Source organism: Phalangium opilio, unplaced genomic scaffold (genome assembly GCF_054372755.1).
Source record: "Phalangium opilio isolate 3A_F unplaced genomic scaffold, DU_Popi_V2 ptg000070l_1, whole genome shotgun sequence".
NCBI classification, from domain to species: domain Eukaryota; kingdom Metazoa; phylum Arthropoda; class Arachnida; order Opiliones; family Phalangiidae; genus Phalangium; species Phalangium opilio.
In genome coordinates, this window is record NW_028324182.1 from 13318692 (window position 1) to 13335699 (window position 17008).

The 17008-nt window shown below is 36.6% G+C and overlaps 3 protein-coding genes across 11 annotated transcripts in view; 2 read left to right on the plus strand and 1 right to left on the minus strand.

The window, feature by feature from the left end:
* LOC149661775 (TOM1-like protein 2) lies at positions 1 to 5456 on the plus strand. Of its 2 annotated transcripts, XM_089843719.1 has the most exons (13): positions 2 to 212; positions 799 to 883; positions 1457 to 1541; positions 1785 to 1931; positions 2020 to 2154; positions 2236 to 2310; positions 2391 to 2691; positions 2756 to 3016; positions 3077 to 3233; positions 3309 to 3396; positions 4034 to 4057; positions 4162 to 4212; positions 4298 to 5456. In XM_089843719.1, exons 1-13 carry the CDS (start codon positions 149 to 151, stop codon positions 4508 to 4510), a joined length of 1686 nt encoding a protein of 561 aa, XP_089699845.1. In that variant the 5' UTR covers positions 2 to 148; the 3' UTR covers positions 4511 to 5456. The 2 variants fall into 2 exon arrangements, with proteins under 2 accessions (XP_089699846.1, XP_089699845.1); XM_089843720.1 differs by lacking the exon at positions 4034 to 4057 and having other exon boundaries at positions 1 to 212.
* Positions 5138 to 9102, minus strand: LOC149661776 (2-Hydroxyacid oxidase 1-like). Of its 6 annotated transcripts, none has more exons than XM_089843741.1 (9): positions 8955 to 9102; positions 7548 to 7754; positions 7312 to 7463; positions 6999 to 7254; positions 6586 to 6764; positions 6438 to 6529; positions 6222 to 6380; positions 5827 to 5896; positions 5138 to 5756 (listed from the first exon to the last, which is right to left on the minus strand). In XM_089843741.1, exons 2-9 carry the CDS (start codon positions 7691 to 7693, stop codon positions 5692 to 5694), a joined length of 1119 nt encoding a protein of 372 aa, XP_089699867.1. In that variant the 5' UTR covers positions 7694 to 7754; positions 8955 to 9102; the 3' UTR covers positions 5138 to 5691. The 6 variants fall into 6 exon arrangements, with proteins under 6 accessions (XP_089699867.1, XP_089699869.1, XP_089699868.1 ...); XM_089843743.1 differs by having other exon boundaries at positions 7548 to 7742; positions 8955 to 9085; XM_089843742.1 differs by lacking the exon at positions 8955 to 9102 and adding an exon at positions 8666 to 8948 and having other exon boundaries at positions 7548 to 7742.
* Positions 8571 to 17008, plus strand: part of LOC149661777 (brefeldin A-inhibited guanine nucleotide-exchange protein 3) — a 20404-nt gene continuing 11966 nt past the window's right edge. For 2 of the 3 annotated variants that reach the window (XM_089843672.1, XM_089843674.1), the window contains exons 1-18: positions 8571 to 8711; positions 8803 to 8854; positions 8980 to 9061; positions 9146 to 9280; positions 9749 to 9968; positions 10047 to 10125; positions 10218 to 10499; positions 10561 to 10693; positions 11010 to 11110; positions 11200 to 11393; positions 12885 to 13628; positions 13750 to 13940; positions 14015 to 14937; positions 15011 to 15169; positions 15231 to 15970; positions 16043 to 16519; positions 16621 to 16791; positions 16870 to 16993. In XM_089843672.1, coding sequence (XP_089699798.1) covers positions 8624 to 8711; positions 8803 to 8854; positions 8980 to 9061; positions 9146 to 9280; positions 9749 to 9968; positions 10047 to 10125; positions 10218 to 10499; positions 10561 to 10693; positions 11010 to 11110; positions 11200 to 11393; positions 12885 to 13628; positions 13750 to 13940; positions 14015 to 14937; positions 15011 to 15169; positions 15231 to 15970; positions 16043 to 16519; positions 16621 to 16791; positions 16870 to 16993 — 4895 coding nt within the window. In that variant the 5' untranslated portion in view covers positions 8571 to 8623. The remainder of the gene's footprint in view (positions 8712 to 8802; positions 8855 to 8979; positions 9062 to 9145; positions 9281 to 9748; positions 9969 to 10046; positions 10126 to 10217; positions 10500 to 10560; positions 10694 to 11009; positions 11111 to 11199; positions 11394 to 12884; positions 13629 to 13749; positions 13941 to 14014; positions 14938 to 15010; positions 15170 to 15230; positions 15971 to 16042; positions 16520 to 16620; positions 16792 to 16869; positions 16994 to 17008) is intronic. The other variant, XM_089843673.1, reaches the window with a different exon arrangement.

The window sequence follows — 17008 nt, forward strand, 5'->3', positions numbered from 1 at the left end:
CTTTTTAAATGTTGGCTTTCCTGTCATGGTTGTTTGTGGCTTCAGTCGCAAATTGACTTGGCTTCACGGTCTAATTAACAAATTATTGTGTTAAGTTTTTTGAACTTAAAGTGAAATCGAGTGTTTCGAATAAGTTTTTACCTTCAAAATGACGGGAATACTTGCTCAGTTGGGTGGAAATCCCTTCAACACGATGGTGGGACAAAAAATTGGTGAGTTATAAACTTTCTCAGTTAAGCCTAACTTAGGAACTTCAGAAGACGTTGCTTAAGCCTTGGCTTGTTTACATCCTGCGTTTTGGAACTTATGGATGTTGTTTGCTTATTTTGAACTGAATTTTGTTTATAATATTATTGCCTAATTAAATATAGATGACATTTAATTAATAAGAATAGATTTGTTGGTTTTTTTGTTGAAATTTTATAATTGTATAATAATAACATAGGATTATTCTGATTAAGTTAGGGCAGTGGTAGGTAACTAAAGATATCATGAGTCATTTCATTTATTTTTTTGATTAACCGCCCTACATCAGCTAATAATAATGAACACTATAGCTTGAATATAAAAGGGTGTTATTTTCCTAATAAATTAGCATAAAATTATGACAACAGAGTGAATGAATTAAACTCTATTGAGAGTACCTGTCTAATCCATATATGGTCTTGAATTATATGCCAATGTTTTTCAAAAAGTACATTTGTTAAAATTAGGATTATTGTCTGATGATTGTTGAAATTAAACATAGGATAGTAAATTATTTATTTGGGACAGTAATAAACTTCTTGTTTGGTATAGAGCAAGCAACAGATGCTTCTTTGGCTTCAGAAAACTGGGCCCTTAATATGGAAATCTGTGACATAATAAATGATACTGATGAAGGGTAAATGAATTCAAAATAAGAGATTAAAGGGAGGGTGAAGTGGAAAACCAAGTGATTTTTTATCGATTCTTCTACTAATTATAAGACTAGCCTGCATATTGAAACATTCAGGAAATACTTCCGAATGATTTTAAAATTCAAATTAGGTTCAGAATTTAAGAATAATTTTAAACAAGGACTGCCGACCAATCGCGTAACGCTCTGCCTATTTGTTAGAAAAATTCACGTGGCACGTTCCGTGTTGAATGAAATTTATCACGAGATTTGATAAAATTAGGCGCGCGACGTGACAATCGTGGCGCGAGACATGGAACGTGCCACGAGAATTTTTTTAACAAAAAGGCAGGGCGTTACGCGATTGGTCGGCAGTCCTTGTTTAAAATTATCCTTAAAATCTGAACCTAATTTGAATTTTAAAATCATTCGGAAGTATTTCCTGAATGTTTCACTATGCAGACTGGTCTTAAAATTGGTAGAAGAATCGATAAAAAATCACTTGATTTTCTACTTCACCCTCCCTTTAAAAGGGTTGATATTATAGAAAAACTTACAACAAATTTTTTGTCATAAAAGACCTAAAGATGCTATCAAAGCTATCAGAAAAAGGCTTCAACAAAATGCAGGGAAGAACTACTCAGTAGTCATGTATAGTCTGACTGTATGTACAAAGCTCCTCAAATCTGTCAGGGGTTGTTTATGGACAGTTGTATCACAAATCCAGTGGATTATTTGAAGTAGAAATATCAAAACTAATACTTTAGAAGTTTCCTGACCTATTTTGTGGTGGATTTTCTTAATATTATCCTAGTAATATAGTAATGACTGCCAAAAACTTCCTCTAGGCAGTGAAAGGGATTTAAGAAGGGATAAAATATGTAGTTGGTTTTATTTAATCCTGAAGGTTTTAGAGACTTGTGTAAAAAACTGTGGAAGACGTTTCCATTTGTTGGTCACTCAAAAAGATTTTGTCTTAGAATTGGTCAAACTTATTGGGCCCAAGAATGATCCACCCACTGTGGTTCAAGAGAAAGTTCTCAGTTTAATTCAGGTGAAGAAATATAGCTGAGTCAACACCTTTGAAAATTGAATTTACATTATACTACATAAGCAATTATTGAAATTATTCAAATATTAAGAGCTGGGCTGATGCTTTTCGTAATGTGGCTGATATGCAAGGTGTAGTTCAAGTTTATAATGACCTTAAACAGAAAGGAATTGAGTTCCCAATGACAGATTTAGATGCCATGGCACCAATACATACACCCCACAGGGTAATTCAAGTTCAAATGAACTGATATTGATCATGCATTTGATTAATCTATAATTTTAATTAAAAATGTTAAATTCCCAAGACTGTCATACCACATCCTCCTTCACAAACTCTACCAAGACCTCACCATGAAGAAGTACCAAGAGCAGATGCAATAGTTAGTTTAAAACTTATAAAAACAACCATACTGATCAACAAGAATACTCAAAACTATCCTGTTTGATAATCATTAATCAGGAACCACCAACCTTACCTCCTCAACCCGTATCCCCAAACAGACCTCCCACTGTCGCAACCAGAGCCATTGTTGGTCCCGTGCACTTGTCACCTGACCAACTGGCCAAACTGCGAAGTGAATTGGATGTTGTTCAAGGAAATATGAAGGTTTTTGGAGAGATGTTAACGGAATTGGCTCCCAATAGTGGAGATCAACATTCATCTGATATGGACCTCCTTAATGATCTCAGAGATACCTGTAGAGCCATGCAAAGCAGATTAGTCACGTTAATTGATAAAGTTGCTAATGAAGAAGTGACGAGTAAGAAAAAAATGAACCGCAAATTCTTTATAGGCCCATAAAATTGAATGGTTTTTGTCATTAGACGAGTTGTTAAGAGTCAATGATGAAATGAACAACCTCTTTCTACGGTATGAAAGATTTGAAAAGAAACAAACTGCAATGATGGGGAGCCAACCAGCTAAAACCACCTCGCCTTCCGCTTCTGCTAAACCAGTTCAAGAAAATGGAGCTCCACCCCTTATAGATTTAGGTGGTGATTCTGAAGAAACAGCTGCAAAGGGTGGTGGTGGTGGTGGTGGTATGGGAGATGTGGGAAAAACTGCCTCCCAACTTGCTAATCTGAGTATGTTTCCTATAAAATATTATAGAATGCTATCTATTAAGACCCAAACTTTGTAATTAGGCTTAATATCTGGAAGTACAGCCACTACTTTAGGCAAAATAAATTCCGTGGCAACTTCCAATACTAAACCAGGTAGCAATGCTGGGTTGGAAGGTTCTGATGAGTTTGATATGTTTGCCCAGTCAAGAAATTTGACTTATGAATCAACAAAGTCCACGTTAGTTTCAACTTATTTAATGTATTGAAAACTCTTGAAATAGAATTGAAGAGAAAGTTCAATAATATCTTTTAGTGGCAGCTCCTACGCTGACAATAGTAACGTCAACCAAGTATCAACTACATTGGGAGCTGTAGCCCAAAATAAAAACTTGGTTGATAAGGTAATTTATCCATGAAGCTAGTAGGCCTGTCCCAATGAGATATAATATATATATTAAACCTAGAGTCACAACGTGAGATCTCGAGATCGACGTTTCGCGATACACTTTTTTTCGAGCATGAATCCTTATCAAATACGGGTGGCGCCACCTATTAATCACTCCAAGAACTTTTTTTATTACCGTCTGCTGCTATAATCTGCGTAACAAGCTGTCAAGATAGTTTTTTAAACGTGTTAAATAAAATACGCGAGTTAAATAATAAAAACTCTAGTCCTTTTTAATCTAATAAATAGATGAAATAAAAATCTTAACGATGTTTCTGATTGCAAATAAACAAGTAAAAGTTGTAATTAGTTCCGCTAGAGGCTCACAGGTGGCGCTGTCATGTTTTGATAAAGTGCTTGATAAAACAATGTGTTTCGCGGTAAGCCGATTTGAATTGTAACTCTAGGTTTATTACATATATTCTATCTCATTGACCTGTCCTTAACATTGTTTGCTTCACCACCAGTTTTATTTATATTATTATTAATTTATTATTTATGATGTAAAGTGTTAAATTGTTTACTCGTTCTTTTGTGCATGTCCTGTCTTTGTTTCATATCTATTTGAAATCGTTTTTGTCAAAAAAAAAAAGGAGAGTGTGGATGAATTGTACCAGGTGGGTTTGACATCCTTTGATGTGTCTTTACTCTTTTTTTTAATTGACGCCCTTTGATTGGGAAATAAATAAATATTTATTTCCGATGATGTTAAATGTTTTAGTTCAACAAGGAAACAGATTTTGATGAAATGGAGGAGTGGCTCAAAGAAAAAGTGTGTTTATGGGTTTTAAGTTCGTTAAATATGTTAATTAAAGTTTAATTTAAACTTTGACCTTTAATGTTTTTCAAAATCTTAGCAAGCTAATAGCAATCAGCCAGGAGGACCCGAATCGATAACTAGTTCAGAATTTGATAGATTTTTGGCTGAAAGAGCCGCTGCAGCTGAAAATTTACCGAGTGCTGGAACAAGAGGGAATACAACAACTAATCCTGAATCTCGAGGTAGACAGGGTCCTAATAGTAGACATATGGATAGGGATGAAACGGAAAACACATTATTTGCTCTTTAAAAAATAAACAAAGAGGAATTGAAAAGAAAAGTGATAAGCACTTTTTCATACAAAAAAATTAAAATTAAAAATTCTAATTTGATTTCTTATTAAATTAAATAAACTAAAGAAAGCAAGCTAACAAGGGTAAGTTGGAGAAAGCATTTTTTCCCCATTTTAATAGGCCTAAAAATAAGTTAATTAATATATTTTGCTTTTTTTATTGTTGAAAGTTCCTAAATCAAACAAAAATTTGATGAAGGAAATTTAAATTAAAAGAAAAATATCATAAAACATAATTTTAATTTAATTTTCTTTTTTTTAGAAAATATGTTTTTTTTTTAATTGTAAGTTTTTGTAACTTATTCAAGCCTAAAAAGAAATTCTTAATTTTAATTATTTTTCGTTAGTTATATTTGGTTAAAAATATGTAAATTCCACTGAAATGTATGCTTGGTGTACGTCAATAATTAATATGAGCATATTAACTGTTAAATATTTTTACTTATAAGCAGCATTTTCAATAGATTTTCAACACTTCCCTTTTTTTCTCCCCAATTTATTACTGGTTGTTTAGCTTATATTAGTTAATAATAATTTTATTAGAAGTAATTATGATTATGAGGAGAGAAAGGATTAAAACTAAAGGCAAGTTAAAATAGTTTTTATTGAGTTTATTTTGGCAGAAAATAATTTTTGAAAACTTAAATTATCCTTAACTACATTCCCCCTTAAGAGAAAACCGGCGTTTTTATGTATATTTTAAAGAACGGATTGTAATTTCTTCGCAACTTTAATCATTTAGTTGTAATTAAGCAGAAAACGTGTCATAATTATATATTTTTCCTTATATTTTATTCTCTCTTAAATGAATTGGGGCAAAACTTCAAATTTTTTTAAAAAAAAAAAAAACATTGTAAAGATATCAATATATATGGTTATTATAAAATTTTCAATTTAACCACTACATTCTTTTAGTATTGGTCAAAATCGTGGTTTTAAACCAATATTAAATATTAAAAATAAAAGTGTTTAAACTAACTGAAAATCATATTGAAACGTCTGCCTGTACAAAGATAGTCCTTTCCTCACTACATAATAACTTTGTACATGGTGACGTTTCAGGGAGATTTTTGACATATCCCTTTACATTGGAGTCGCCTAAAAAAAGGTAATTGCGCTGAGTACGCGTCATTTACAAATTACAAGCGACATGAACAGTTTCTGGTCACCAAAGCTGGTGAAATGTCGTCCAGGGTCGCGCAACCTTAAGGGAAAAAAATAATCCTCAAGACCAAGGCTTACTTTTTAGGCCTAACTTTAATAAAAAAATTTACCACTTAACGCCATGGCAATGTCAAGTTCATGACGAAGTATCTCCAATACGTGACGAACACCCTTTTCACCCTATGACAAAGAAATATTAGCTTTAAAGTTAAGCCTTAGTGTGACGTCACCCGTGCTATTTGACCAGTCACCATAGAGTGCTGTCAGTTGTGACGTCAGATCCAAGGTTAAACGTCACGAGTCTGCCTTTAGCAATGGGCGGCCATGACAGTTACCATTTTTTCTTTATGGGTGACGTCACACCGGCGCTTCTGACAGCACTCTATAGAACCAAAACGGTACCAAACATGGCCGCTCACTCCCAAAGCTAAGCTCGTGACGTTTTACCTAAGCACTGACGTCACAACTGAGATAGCTCTATTATGAAATAAAACGTTCGACTTACGCTATGTACCAGTCCCCAAAGAACTGGTCTTCCAATGAAAACACACCTAGCTCCGAGTGCCAGGGCCTTGAGGACATCAGTACCCCTTCTAATACCGCTGTCGAGGTATACTTCAACGCGGCCTTTCACGGCTTCAACAATCTCTGGTAGAACATCGATCTAAGAAAAAATCCGATATCAGTGTCTGTTTGTAGTAGATTGTAGCTAGTTCCTTACTGTGGCGGGGTCATCGTCCAATTGACGCGCGCCGTGATTCGAAACTACTATACCCGAAGCGCCATGTTGAACGGCTAGGATAGCATCTTCAGCTGTAAGAGGATGTGGTTACCTTGGAGGAATCGCGGCCAATTTAAAGAAAACTTACCAGTCAAGATCCCCTTTACCACTATAGGCATCTTAGTAATACTTCGAAGCCAATGTATGTCCTTCCAGGAAAGCGAAGCGTCCAAAGTGTCACTAGCAAACTCAGCCAAACCTGATCCGCCACTGCTTTTCACTTTACCAATTTTATTTTCCTGTACAAGCTTTTCGAAGTTGCCCAACCTATTGGTTTTAAATACATTCATTGGTAATCCAAAGTCGAGGGATGTGACTAATAGCGTTTTCCTTTGGGTCCTCGCGGAGCGCTCCCAAGGAGCAATAAAAATGGTAGTAGTAGTTTCCAGGTTCGTTAAAGACTGTTTTTGAAGAATAGGATCTCCTAGTTTTATTCCTCCATGGGAGCGCTCCGCGAGGATCCAAAGGAAAACGCTATAAGACTATCTAAAAGTAGAGTACTTGATGTGTGGCGGCAAGGAGAAACGATTTCTGACGTCCGCTAATCTAGTTCCCAGAATCGGAGTATCGACGGTCAAGAGTAGGGCTTTGAAACCAGCAGCCTCCGCGCGGTTGACCAGGTGTCTAGTTATTTCGCGGTCCTTGTAGACGTACAATTGAAACCATTTCGGGGTAGCTGGATCCACGGCAGCAACGTTTTCCAACGGGGTTGTGCTTAAAGTACTTAAACCCATCAAAGTTTGAGCGGCGGAACAAGCTGAAGTGTTTAAGAATTAGGCAACTTGTTGCGGTTAACAGTGGGTTCAATCTCTACCTCTGGCTGTTGCCATTTCAGCGTCTGGATGGGCCAATTGGTGCAAAGCTGATGGTGCGATGGCCACTGGAAAGGAAATTTTTTGACCAAGAATAGTGGTGGAAAGGTCGCGAACGCTGACATCGCGAAGAAAACGTGGTCGGAAGCGGTACCTGGTTTGAAAAGGAGAAATTTGAATAACCCGCCTTTGGCCATCTTCCATTATCGACTTTTTTCGTCCTTTTTATAAATCTTACTTGGCGAAGGAATCAACATTAGCCTTGAGGGTTCTTTCTTGGTCAGCTCCGCTTCTATAGTAATCCAGGGCGTTTCGATCCAAATGTTGGAACGCGTATTTCTCAAAATCGTCTATGGTAATCATTCCTTCGAGACTACGAGCCATTTTTATGGTGTTATATTGCGTTTTCGAAGCTACAATCCAATCTGTTTTTCTTAAAGAACTCCTACCGATTTAGAACAAATTTTATCTCAAAGGTTTCGACATTATCAGTTTCATTAAATAATACGACTACAAGCCGAGATAATTTTTCATTTCCCTGTTATCCAAGCTTGCAGAAAAAGGAAACCTTCGGGTACTATCAAATAGGCTAGCTTCAACTGGTTATTGTCCTTGAAAAACATCGCGCAATGAAATAATCCTCGTCGTTAACTTTTCAATACGATCGAACAGCTGGAAGCTATTTCCATTCCTAGAGGCCTTGAGAAAATACTTTTATTTTGTTTTATAAATCTGGGCCATATTATTACGCATTTGAATTTCCCGGTGAAAAAGTTTCAAATGCGCGTACGAATGCGGCTCCCTCTTCATTATAAATCAAATCAAAAGTTGCAGAAATAAGTCAAATAGAGTAATGGCACCTCCCTGCCTTTGGACAAAGTACGCTCTATGAGAAATTAACATGGAGTGCCACTACTCTATAACGTAGGTGTTTGAGCATATGTCTGCTGACAAGCTGACGTTGCTGATATGAACGTCTATCATAAGCAGATTTTAAATGACGCGAAGCATGGTTTAAATTAAACGCGCAATCAAAGTTAAATTATTCGAGGTAAAACTGAATTAATGACATATAGTTAATATTTAAATACAATAAAGTACTATCCTAAAAAAGTGGAAAAAAGCTAAGCCTTGGTCATGTCATTCATTCCGATTCCTCCGCTTCCGCGGTGCATTTTTTTTGCATAACATAATATTGGTGGAAAGCTGCCTTTACATACAAGAATACCAGGTAGTTGACTTTCGTAACCATATGGGAATGGGAAATCTGTTAAACTATAAATCAAACAAGTCAACCTAAAATCTGTGAATGGCATGATGGAGGAAATATTCAGCAGGATATTGAAAGATACAAACCAAACAAAGTATCCTCAGATACATAAGTCTTGTTGGGAAGCCCAGGGTAAGAAACATTCATTCATTCCATAATCTTTGCCTTGTATTTTGAAACTCTGGTTCTGTTTATGTCTAACTTTTTTTTGTAACTAACTCAGCTTTATTGACTAACCAACTTGAATTAATGAGAGCAACTCCTTATGAGCTAAGGTGATCATATCTTAACTAACATTTTGTGATTGTCTTTCCATTCATACTAATGAGTCTTCTCTGTTCTTAAAAACCAAATTAATTAAGTTAAAAGACTTACAGAATTATTGTTTATGCATGTCTAGAGATAAATGTTTATCAGCCCTTCAAGAGGCTTTGGAGTCTAAAAATTCAAAACTTGTTAGCCACGCTATCAAAGGATTTGAAGTTAGTTTTAAGTTAACTGATGTCCATCTATGATTGATAACTAGGCCTAGCTATTATATTTATTCCCCGATGAAATTTTCAAAGGAAATTGTCAGAGATAAAAGCTTTCAAGCCAGTTTTGAAACTGAAGATGAGGAAAAATGGCTTCCCTCTCAGCTTGTTAAGGCAGTTCAGTCTGTTTCATTTTTACAAGATGAAACACAACTTGAAATTCTCAAAGTAATAACCCCCATAGCCACAACATGGATGTAGAATGCGCGTGAGGAAATTTGTTTTCACTCTACAGGATAGGCAACTCCCTATCTCGAACGAACGACAGAATATTCTGTATACACTCTGTTACAGCGTCGGTTGTCAGCACGCGCAAAGCTAGGTCTCTATGTAATCTAGCCTTGCGCGTGCTGACAAGAGACAAAAAACTTCAGGATATTTTAAACTGATTTTAAATCCTGAAGATCCTGAAGTTTTTTGTCTCTTGTCAGCACGTGCAAGGCTAGATTACATAGAGACCTAGCTTTGCGCGTGCTGACAACCGATGTTGTAACAGAGTGTATACAGAATATTCTGTCGTTCGAGATAGGGAGTTGCCGATCCTATAGCGGGAAAACAAATTTCCGCATGCGAATTCTTTATCCATGGCCACAACATTAACTCTTATAAAAAATGAATAATAATTATTATTATTAGATCCTTCTCAAAATGGCATACACCTCTGGTTGGTACTTGAGTACCCTTGGGGTATTGCAATTATTGCAACTTTATTGCGATGTTTATATAAATGGCTCGGCTCCAGTTAAAACTGCCGCTTTAGCCACAGCCAGCCAAACCCTTCAAGCTTTTTGTAATTTCCTTCAAGATGTAGATTCGGTTGATCATGCCAATAACAGCGATGATTCCGATACCGAAAGTATAATACCAATCGTTAAGATGCGCACAAAACAAAAATGGCAGATTTTAAATTATAATTCATTCATGTTTGTCTCAGATATGAATGCTTCAGATGTTATGGATGACATTCTTCCAGTTTTAAAATTCATGTGTGACAAACTAAAACTTTCATTAAAGTAATTTCCCTTAATTAATAATTTAATTAGGGTAATAAAATGATATTCTAATATTTTATTTATTATTATTATTATTTTAAAAAATACTATAGTCAAGAGAAAATTGTAGCTCCGTTACTTCTCCAATGCTTTCTTTGCGTCTTAAGCAATCTTAAACCTGATGTTAGAAACAAGAAACAATTTGTTAATTTTGTATGGCAAGAATTTTGTCCGTTGTTAGTAGTAATCCTTGGTTCACCTAAAACGGATAAGAAAAATATTACATCACAAACAAATATAAATGGTGGTGATAATAAAGGTGAAATGGGAAGAGGATCGGGTTGTTTAAACGCTGCACCCTCTTGTTTGAGTACTAATGCTAAAACCATTTACAAGTAGGTGTTCCAGAACAGTAAATTAATCTTATAATAATAAAAATATTAATTAATATTTTAGTCTTGCTGCTGAGTTGGTTCGGTTGTTTGGTAGTGTTGGTTCTTTCAGAGCAGTTTTGGCTTCTCTTTTTCATAGAATGTTACTTTATCCACCAGCCCAACACAGATTAGAGGCTTTAAAAGCTCTGAAAGAAGTGTGTATTGTATTTGTAATTGTTTAATTTTAACTATTAGAATTAATTAATTAGCCTTATTCCTGATCAGCGCCACCTACCCATAGCGGCGACTTTGAGAACTACTGTAATCGGAAAGCCAATCAGATGTCGCTAAAATCTGGTGACGTCACTGACGGGCACTCTCGGGGTCTTACCAAAAATGACGTCATCAGATTTTAGCGACATCTGGACTCTGGTTGGCTTGCGTATTACAGTAGTTCTCAAAGTCGCCGCTATGGGTAGGTGGCGCTGATCAGGAATAAGACCGCTAATTGATACCATTCTTTAATTACAGCTATTAAAAAAGCCGGATTTACTTGTACAATTGGCTGCACCTCCTCTCTATGATTTAAACAATAAGAATACAAGGGCTAGCGATTTAGATCTTTTAAAAATGTGTGTTTGTTTGTTTGTTTACTTTCCAGTTTGAATTTTAGCATATTGTATGGGTTAATTTTAATTAATTTAATTTACTTATTCTACAGAATTATGGACAGTCTTAGTCAATGCAGCCATAGTCAAGATTCAGCTGTTTGTTGCGCCGCAGTATCTTGCATCTTAGCATTATTAAATAGTCTAGAACAAATTATGGATGGAAAAAGCTTGACTGAAGCACACGTTACTATCATTAACAAGGTCTACAAGTACCTGGAAGATGCCGAAATAAAGCCAATCAATTGTAAATCAATTATTTATTCTAATTGGGAAGTAATTAAGCCTGTGTGGGAACTCAAAATGGCGGCTGGTGGCTGTCCAATCCAATGGGTACCCAGTCTTTGGCAGGGCCGGAAATAAGCACAGGACATTGCACATAATTGAATAAAATTTTAAAATGTCCCATATTTAAAAAAAAAAAAAAACTATGGTCACTGCACCATGACGTTTTCCAAAGTTTTGATTTGACATTATTTTTTGCACACACAAATTTTCCAGGGGAGGGGAGGTCACTGGACACGTGTCCTATATAATTTTCTTATTTACCACCCTGGTCCAGGGCCAAGGCCTAAAATTACCCTTTTAGGGCTGGACAAGGGTATTTTTCTTTACCAATCAGTCCATTTTTTCACAAGAGGGCAAATAGGCCAACTTAAACAGACATACTAACTATATAGAGTGCTGTCAGAAGCGCTGGTGTGACGTCACCCATGCTGTTTTCCCATAAAGAAAAAATGGTAACTGTCATGGCCGCCCATTGCTAAAGGCAGACTGGTGACGTTTAACCTTGGGTCTGACGTCACAACTGACAGCACTCTATAACAAGAGAGGTCCTTAGTTAGTTGGTCGTGAACACGTGACTCTATGTCTATCATTGACTTACCTATAGTAACACTACCAAAGGCTAAGAATAATTATATATAATCGAAAATCATTTTAAAAGCAAAATAAAGTATATACTAGCTTGTGCCCCCCCCCGGGATATTACACTTATAGCAAAAGTAAATTAAATTTATTGAAGTAAGGATTAAGGGTAATCATTTTTTGCGTAGGACATAGAGGGGCTATTCACTCTTGATTTTCTGTGCTTCTATTAAAGGGTAGTTACGGGTATTTCGTTTTATCTTATCGCTGTTAAAGGATGCCAATCGTGGGGCTTCTCACTCAAGTTTTCTGTTGTCGCACTATTACACTTACATCGAAAATAAATTAATTTTAATAGGGATTACCGGTAAACATTTTAGAACAATTAAAGATAGCGCATCGAGGGGCTATTCACTCAAAATATTCTGTACGCCTTTTAAGGGTTAGGCACGTGTTACGTGTAATAATTTCAGCGCTGTTAAAGGCTTCGCAATGAGGGGCTACTCACTCACGTTTTCCGTTCGTGTCACACAGCTTTCAAATTTTGCGATTGGTGCTAAAGTTTTGTAGACTCCTTGTCTTGTTTTTATGATTTATTGTGTTTTTATTTATTATTTTTCGTTGCTATTGTTTTCTTATTTTTATTTATATTTGTTTTTGTTTTATTATTTGTATTTGTGTTGTGCGAAATAAACAATTATTGCTTTTTCTTCCCGCAATAAAACCATTATTATTACAACAGAAGTAAATAAAATGAAGTTATAATTACGCATAGTCATTTTTTGCACAGTTAAATCGAGGGGCTATTCACAAATTTTCTGTACGCCTGTTATAAGTAATAAATATTTTGGTATGAAATATTTTTTTTCAGCGAAAATTACCGATAAATTAGTTGCCAAAGAGGAAATGGATAATGATTCTTTAGAAGATTCGTCCAAAATAACTCCTGAACTTAACAATGCAACTGAAAACGAAGCGCAACAAGTTAATTTTGAAGGAGATTCCCTAAGCATCCAAGACAATTTTTCCGACATTGACGATGACGCTTCTGACTCATTGGAAAGGAAATACAGCGACCCCGGAGTTGAAAATGAAAACAAAATTAACGAGGAGAAACAAAACAGTACTTCCGAAGAAAAGTTTGAAAGTTGTAAAGAAGAAATTGAAGTGGTGGAAGTTCCCGAAGAGAAAAAGACCAAAGAGGAAATGACCAGCACCCAAAAAGATGAAAAGGATTTAAATGACACCGTCAAAGATGATGACCCACCTTCAATTTCATCCGGAACTACGGAAGGACCTGAAGAGCAAGATGACATTGATTTTGATCAACTGGACAAGGAGATGGAGGAAGAGGAGAAACTAAAGGAGTTAGTCGAAGCTGCCCGTCGAGAGAAAGCTCCCAGAACCCTTCTTGGACAAGAAGATCACGGAAAAGAAGAAAGAGAACGGGTTGAAAGACTCTGCGAAGCTTACGACGAATTTGCCCAGCTTGAAAGACAAAATGCCCAGCATTTCTTGGAAGTTTTGATAGATTTGCTGCCCTCCGTTTTGATGGTGAAAAGTTCCATCGAAGCTGATCAGGCTCTTCAAGAATTTGCCTCCAAATATTGCGAAGGTTTGAATTACTTTTCCAGAACAATTACATTAATTACTAATACGAACTTTTAGCGAACATAGCATCTTCCCTTTGCATGGCTACTTTAATAATGAACCCAAAAACCATTTTCAATGGTTAGTTTTTTCCGCAGGAATGTGGAAGAAACAAGAACTTCAAAAACCCAAAAACGAAAAGAGTGACTTGAGACCCGTAACTATAGTTAATGCGGATGGAATTTATCTGGCAACATATAGCACTCTACTTCTTAATTTGAAATTAGTTAAAAGTGGATATTACGACGGAAAATCTTTAAAAACATTAATGACTGAAGTAATTAAACGATTATTTGTTTATTTGTTTATTTCAGTGGGTTTTGGGTTAAATAATTCGGGGTTTCTTCGTAGAATGAGTTTATTGAGGAGGTCCATGGAAGCGGGGTTTTGGTTTACCTCTCAGCTACTTGGTTATCGGAGGTTTACCAGCAAGTTATGACGAAAAATGTACTTCAATTAGCTGGTTATAATCCTCTCGATAATAGGAATTACTCCTTGATAAATCTACTGGTGGATTTGGATGGATTGGGTAGTACGGAACAAGGAGGACAATTACTGAGTGACTATAAACGGTTGGAGAGAGCCGTGTCCAACGTTCATTCCTCTCCTACTCGGGAAGCGGGATTGAAGTTCGCTAGATTAATACTGACAAGTTCTTGGGACATAATCCTCGATATTCCGTCAGTGTTACTAAATGGGACAAACGAATGCGGAATCACTGACAATCTGGGACTGATTTTGGGAACTGAAAACGCGAAAGAGGAAAATCGTCGAGTGAAAGAAGCGGTAGCTGAAAGTTTGGATGCCTTGCAAATTGCCGCCAAATTGTGCAATTTACTAGGCCTTCAGTCGTCTTGCGGGGCGGTTTTTGCCCAGTTAGCCATCGCTTCTTGCCCAGTTAATCAGGATCCAAATGTAAGCCCCAGTAAAGACGCCAATACCATCAAGAAAAGACAAAAATTGAGACTGAAGAAAACCGTCTTGACTACTTGGAACAAAACGTTGAGGTTGCATCCTTCACATATTCTAAGTTTGGATGTTATCTTGAAAAAGGGATTAGAATTGGGTAGCCATAGTCCTCATTGTTGGAAGCACGTCTTTAGAACATCGTTATACGTTATGGGCTTGGAACATTCATTTTTCTCCGTTCATGGTAAATCTTCAACGATGCCAATCATTAGTGGAAGTTCCTCGCGAAAATCAGCGTCCTCTAAAGGTCAAAAGAATGACCCTAACGGATTTTATTTGCCTCCTTATCCTTCGAGTGATGTTGAGTGAGTGTAATTGTCACGTTGCAGGATGTCTTCACTCAGTCTATATAAAACTGAATTTTCACCCACCTTTCAGTGAAGGTCCACCTTTGGACTTATCATTTATACCGGGAAGGGGTAACCCCCAAAATGTAGATATTGGAAATTTATTAAAGAAAACTGTTGAAAATGGTGGGGTTTTAAAAGACAAGCAACTTCAACCCATTGTCGAGGGTTTATCACAACTTGTGGATATGTAAGATTAAAAAATTTAGGGTTTCAGTGATCAGTTCAGAAGTTGTAATGTTTCTTTGTAGCTTATTTGAAGAAGCGTCCAATCAACTCAATCTGTCTTCGCTTATAACATTTATGGCAGAACTTTGCGCCGCCAGTCAAGAACAGCTTTTTGCGCAGAATAGCACTTATGGAAAGATGACTAACATTGGAAACTTGCAACAAAGCCACGCTAGAACTTTGCAAACGAACTCTTTACTTATGAATCGCTTAGCCGATGTCATGTTACATTGCGCCAGAGGAGGAAGACCCTTGATTCACGTCATGAAAGCCTGGAGTGTAGTTGCCCCCCATTTTGTCGAAGCCGCTTGTCATAAAGAGCAGGATATTTCCAAACAAGCCGTCACATCCATTCACGATATTGTCAGTGCCCTCCTTAGCTCTCATCCGGAATTACCACATTTTCATTTCAACGAAGCTCTCTTTAAACCATTTGAGAATCTTCTTTGTCTCGAACTTTGCGACTTGGATGTACAAGAACAGATTATTAGTTCCATTTGCGAGTTTGTTGAAAGTTGCACTACTGACGTCAGATCCGGATGGAGACCTTTATTCGGAGCTTTGAGGGCTGTTAGGCTATCGGATCCTAATCAACTGAAACTGAAATCTCTGACTTCCATCGATACTGATAGAGAGCAAGCTCGTTATTTAAGAGTTGTTTTGGATGTTTTCAACGCGTTTCTGGGGACTGAGAATATTTTAGTGTTTGCCAATGCGGCTGTAGATTGTCTGCTGTGCCTATTAAAACATGTTAGGGGACCAAGTAAGTTAAAAGATATGTGCATATACATTTTTTTTTACAGTTATAATCGGGTTTACTTTTAATTCATCATAGCCGAATTACAAGACAATCAAAATCTTGTTCCCGATGATCAATTGGGCATCAACGAACCGTGGCCTTTGGATCTATGTTGCGCAGCGTTAAAATATCTCGAAAGATGCTCTGGAATCTTGACATTCATGTATAAAATGCCGGCATGCCCAGTTTTAAATTCCGCGCATCGTATTCAAGTTCATAGAGACCCCGTTTTGGTCGACCCCAATATTCAAAATGGAGAATTTCATCCGTTTGATTGCAAGGAGAGTCATTGGCCCAAAGACAACTCTTCCAATGACATTTCATTGGCTAATTGCCCTTCCCTACAACCCACTGTTACTTTAGAAACCTTGGAAACGCAAACTGGAATTCTGCACGTCTGGTTCCTTCTAGTTGAGGGACTTGTTGGTGCCGTTTCCACTTGTCCCCGAAGATACCAACCACACACGATGGAAACCCTTTTTACCTTGCTCAATTCCCTCAAAACTACCCCAGGTTTGTTTGTTTGTTTGTTTGTTTGTGGTGATCTTTTTAATATTTATCATCATCGTGTTTGTTTAAACTATTTTATTTGTGATTTGTTATTTAAACAAAAGGACCCGATTTTGGTATAATTTGTATAAATCATTTACTGCTTCCTACACTCCAAAATTGGTTGAGACGAACAGCCAGAATCTATCGTGGTTGGGATAATTACGCCACAAACTTTAAACAATGTTGCGGACTAACAACAGATTTAATTGTGGATTATTTAATTTATTTATCTGGTATGTAGGCCTATTTGTAATTTAACCTTAGGAAGGCTTTTCGTTTCATTTAACGTATCATTTTTTACTTAAATTTAGAAAATGAAATGTTAAATGATACCAAAGGCGCTAATTTGATGTTTCATCAACTGTTATTGGTTTTAACGGAGTGCGTGGCTCAAGCTGTCGAGTCAGTTTCCAGGCTAGGGTGTGCCTGTATAAGGTGAGTCCATAATTT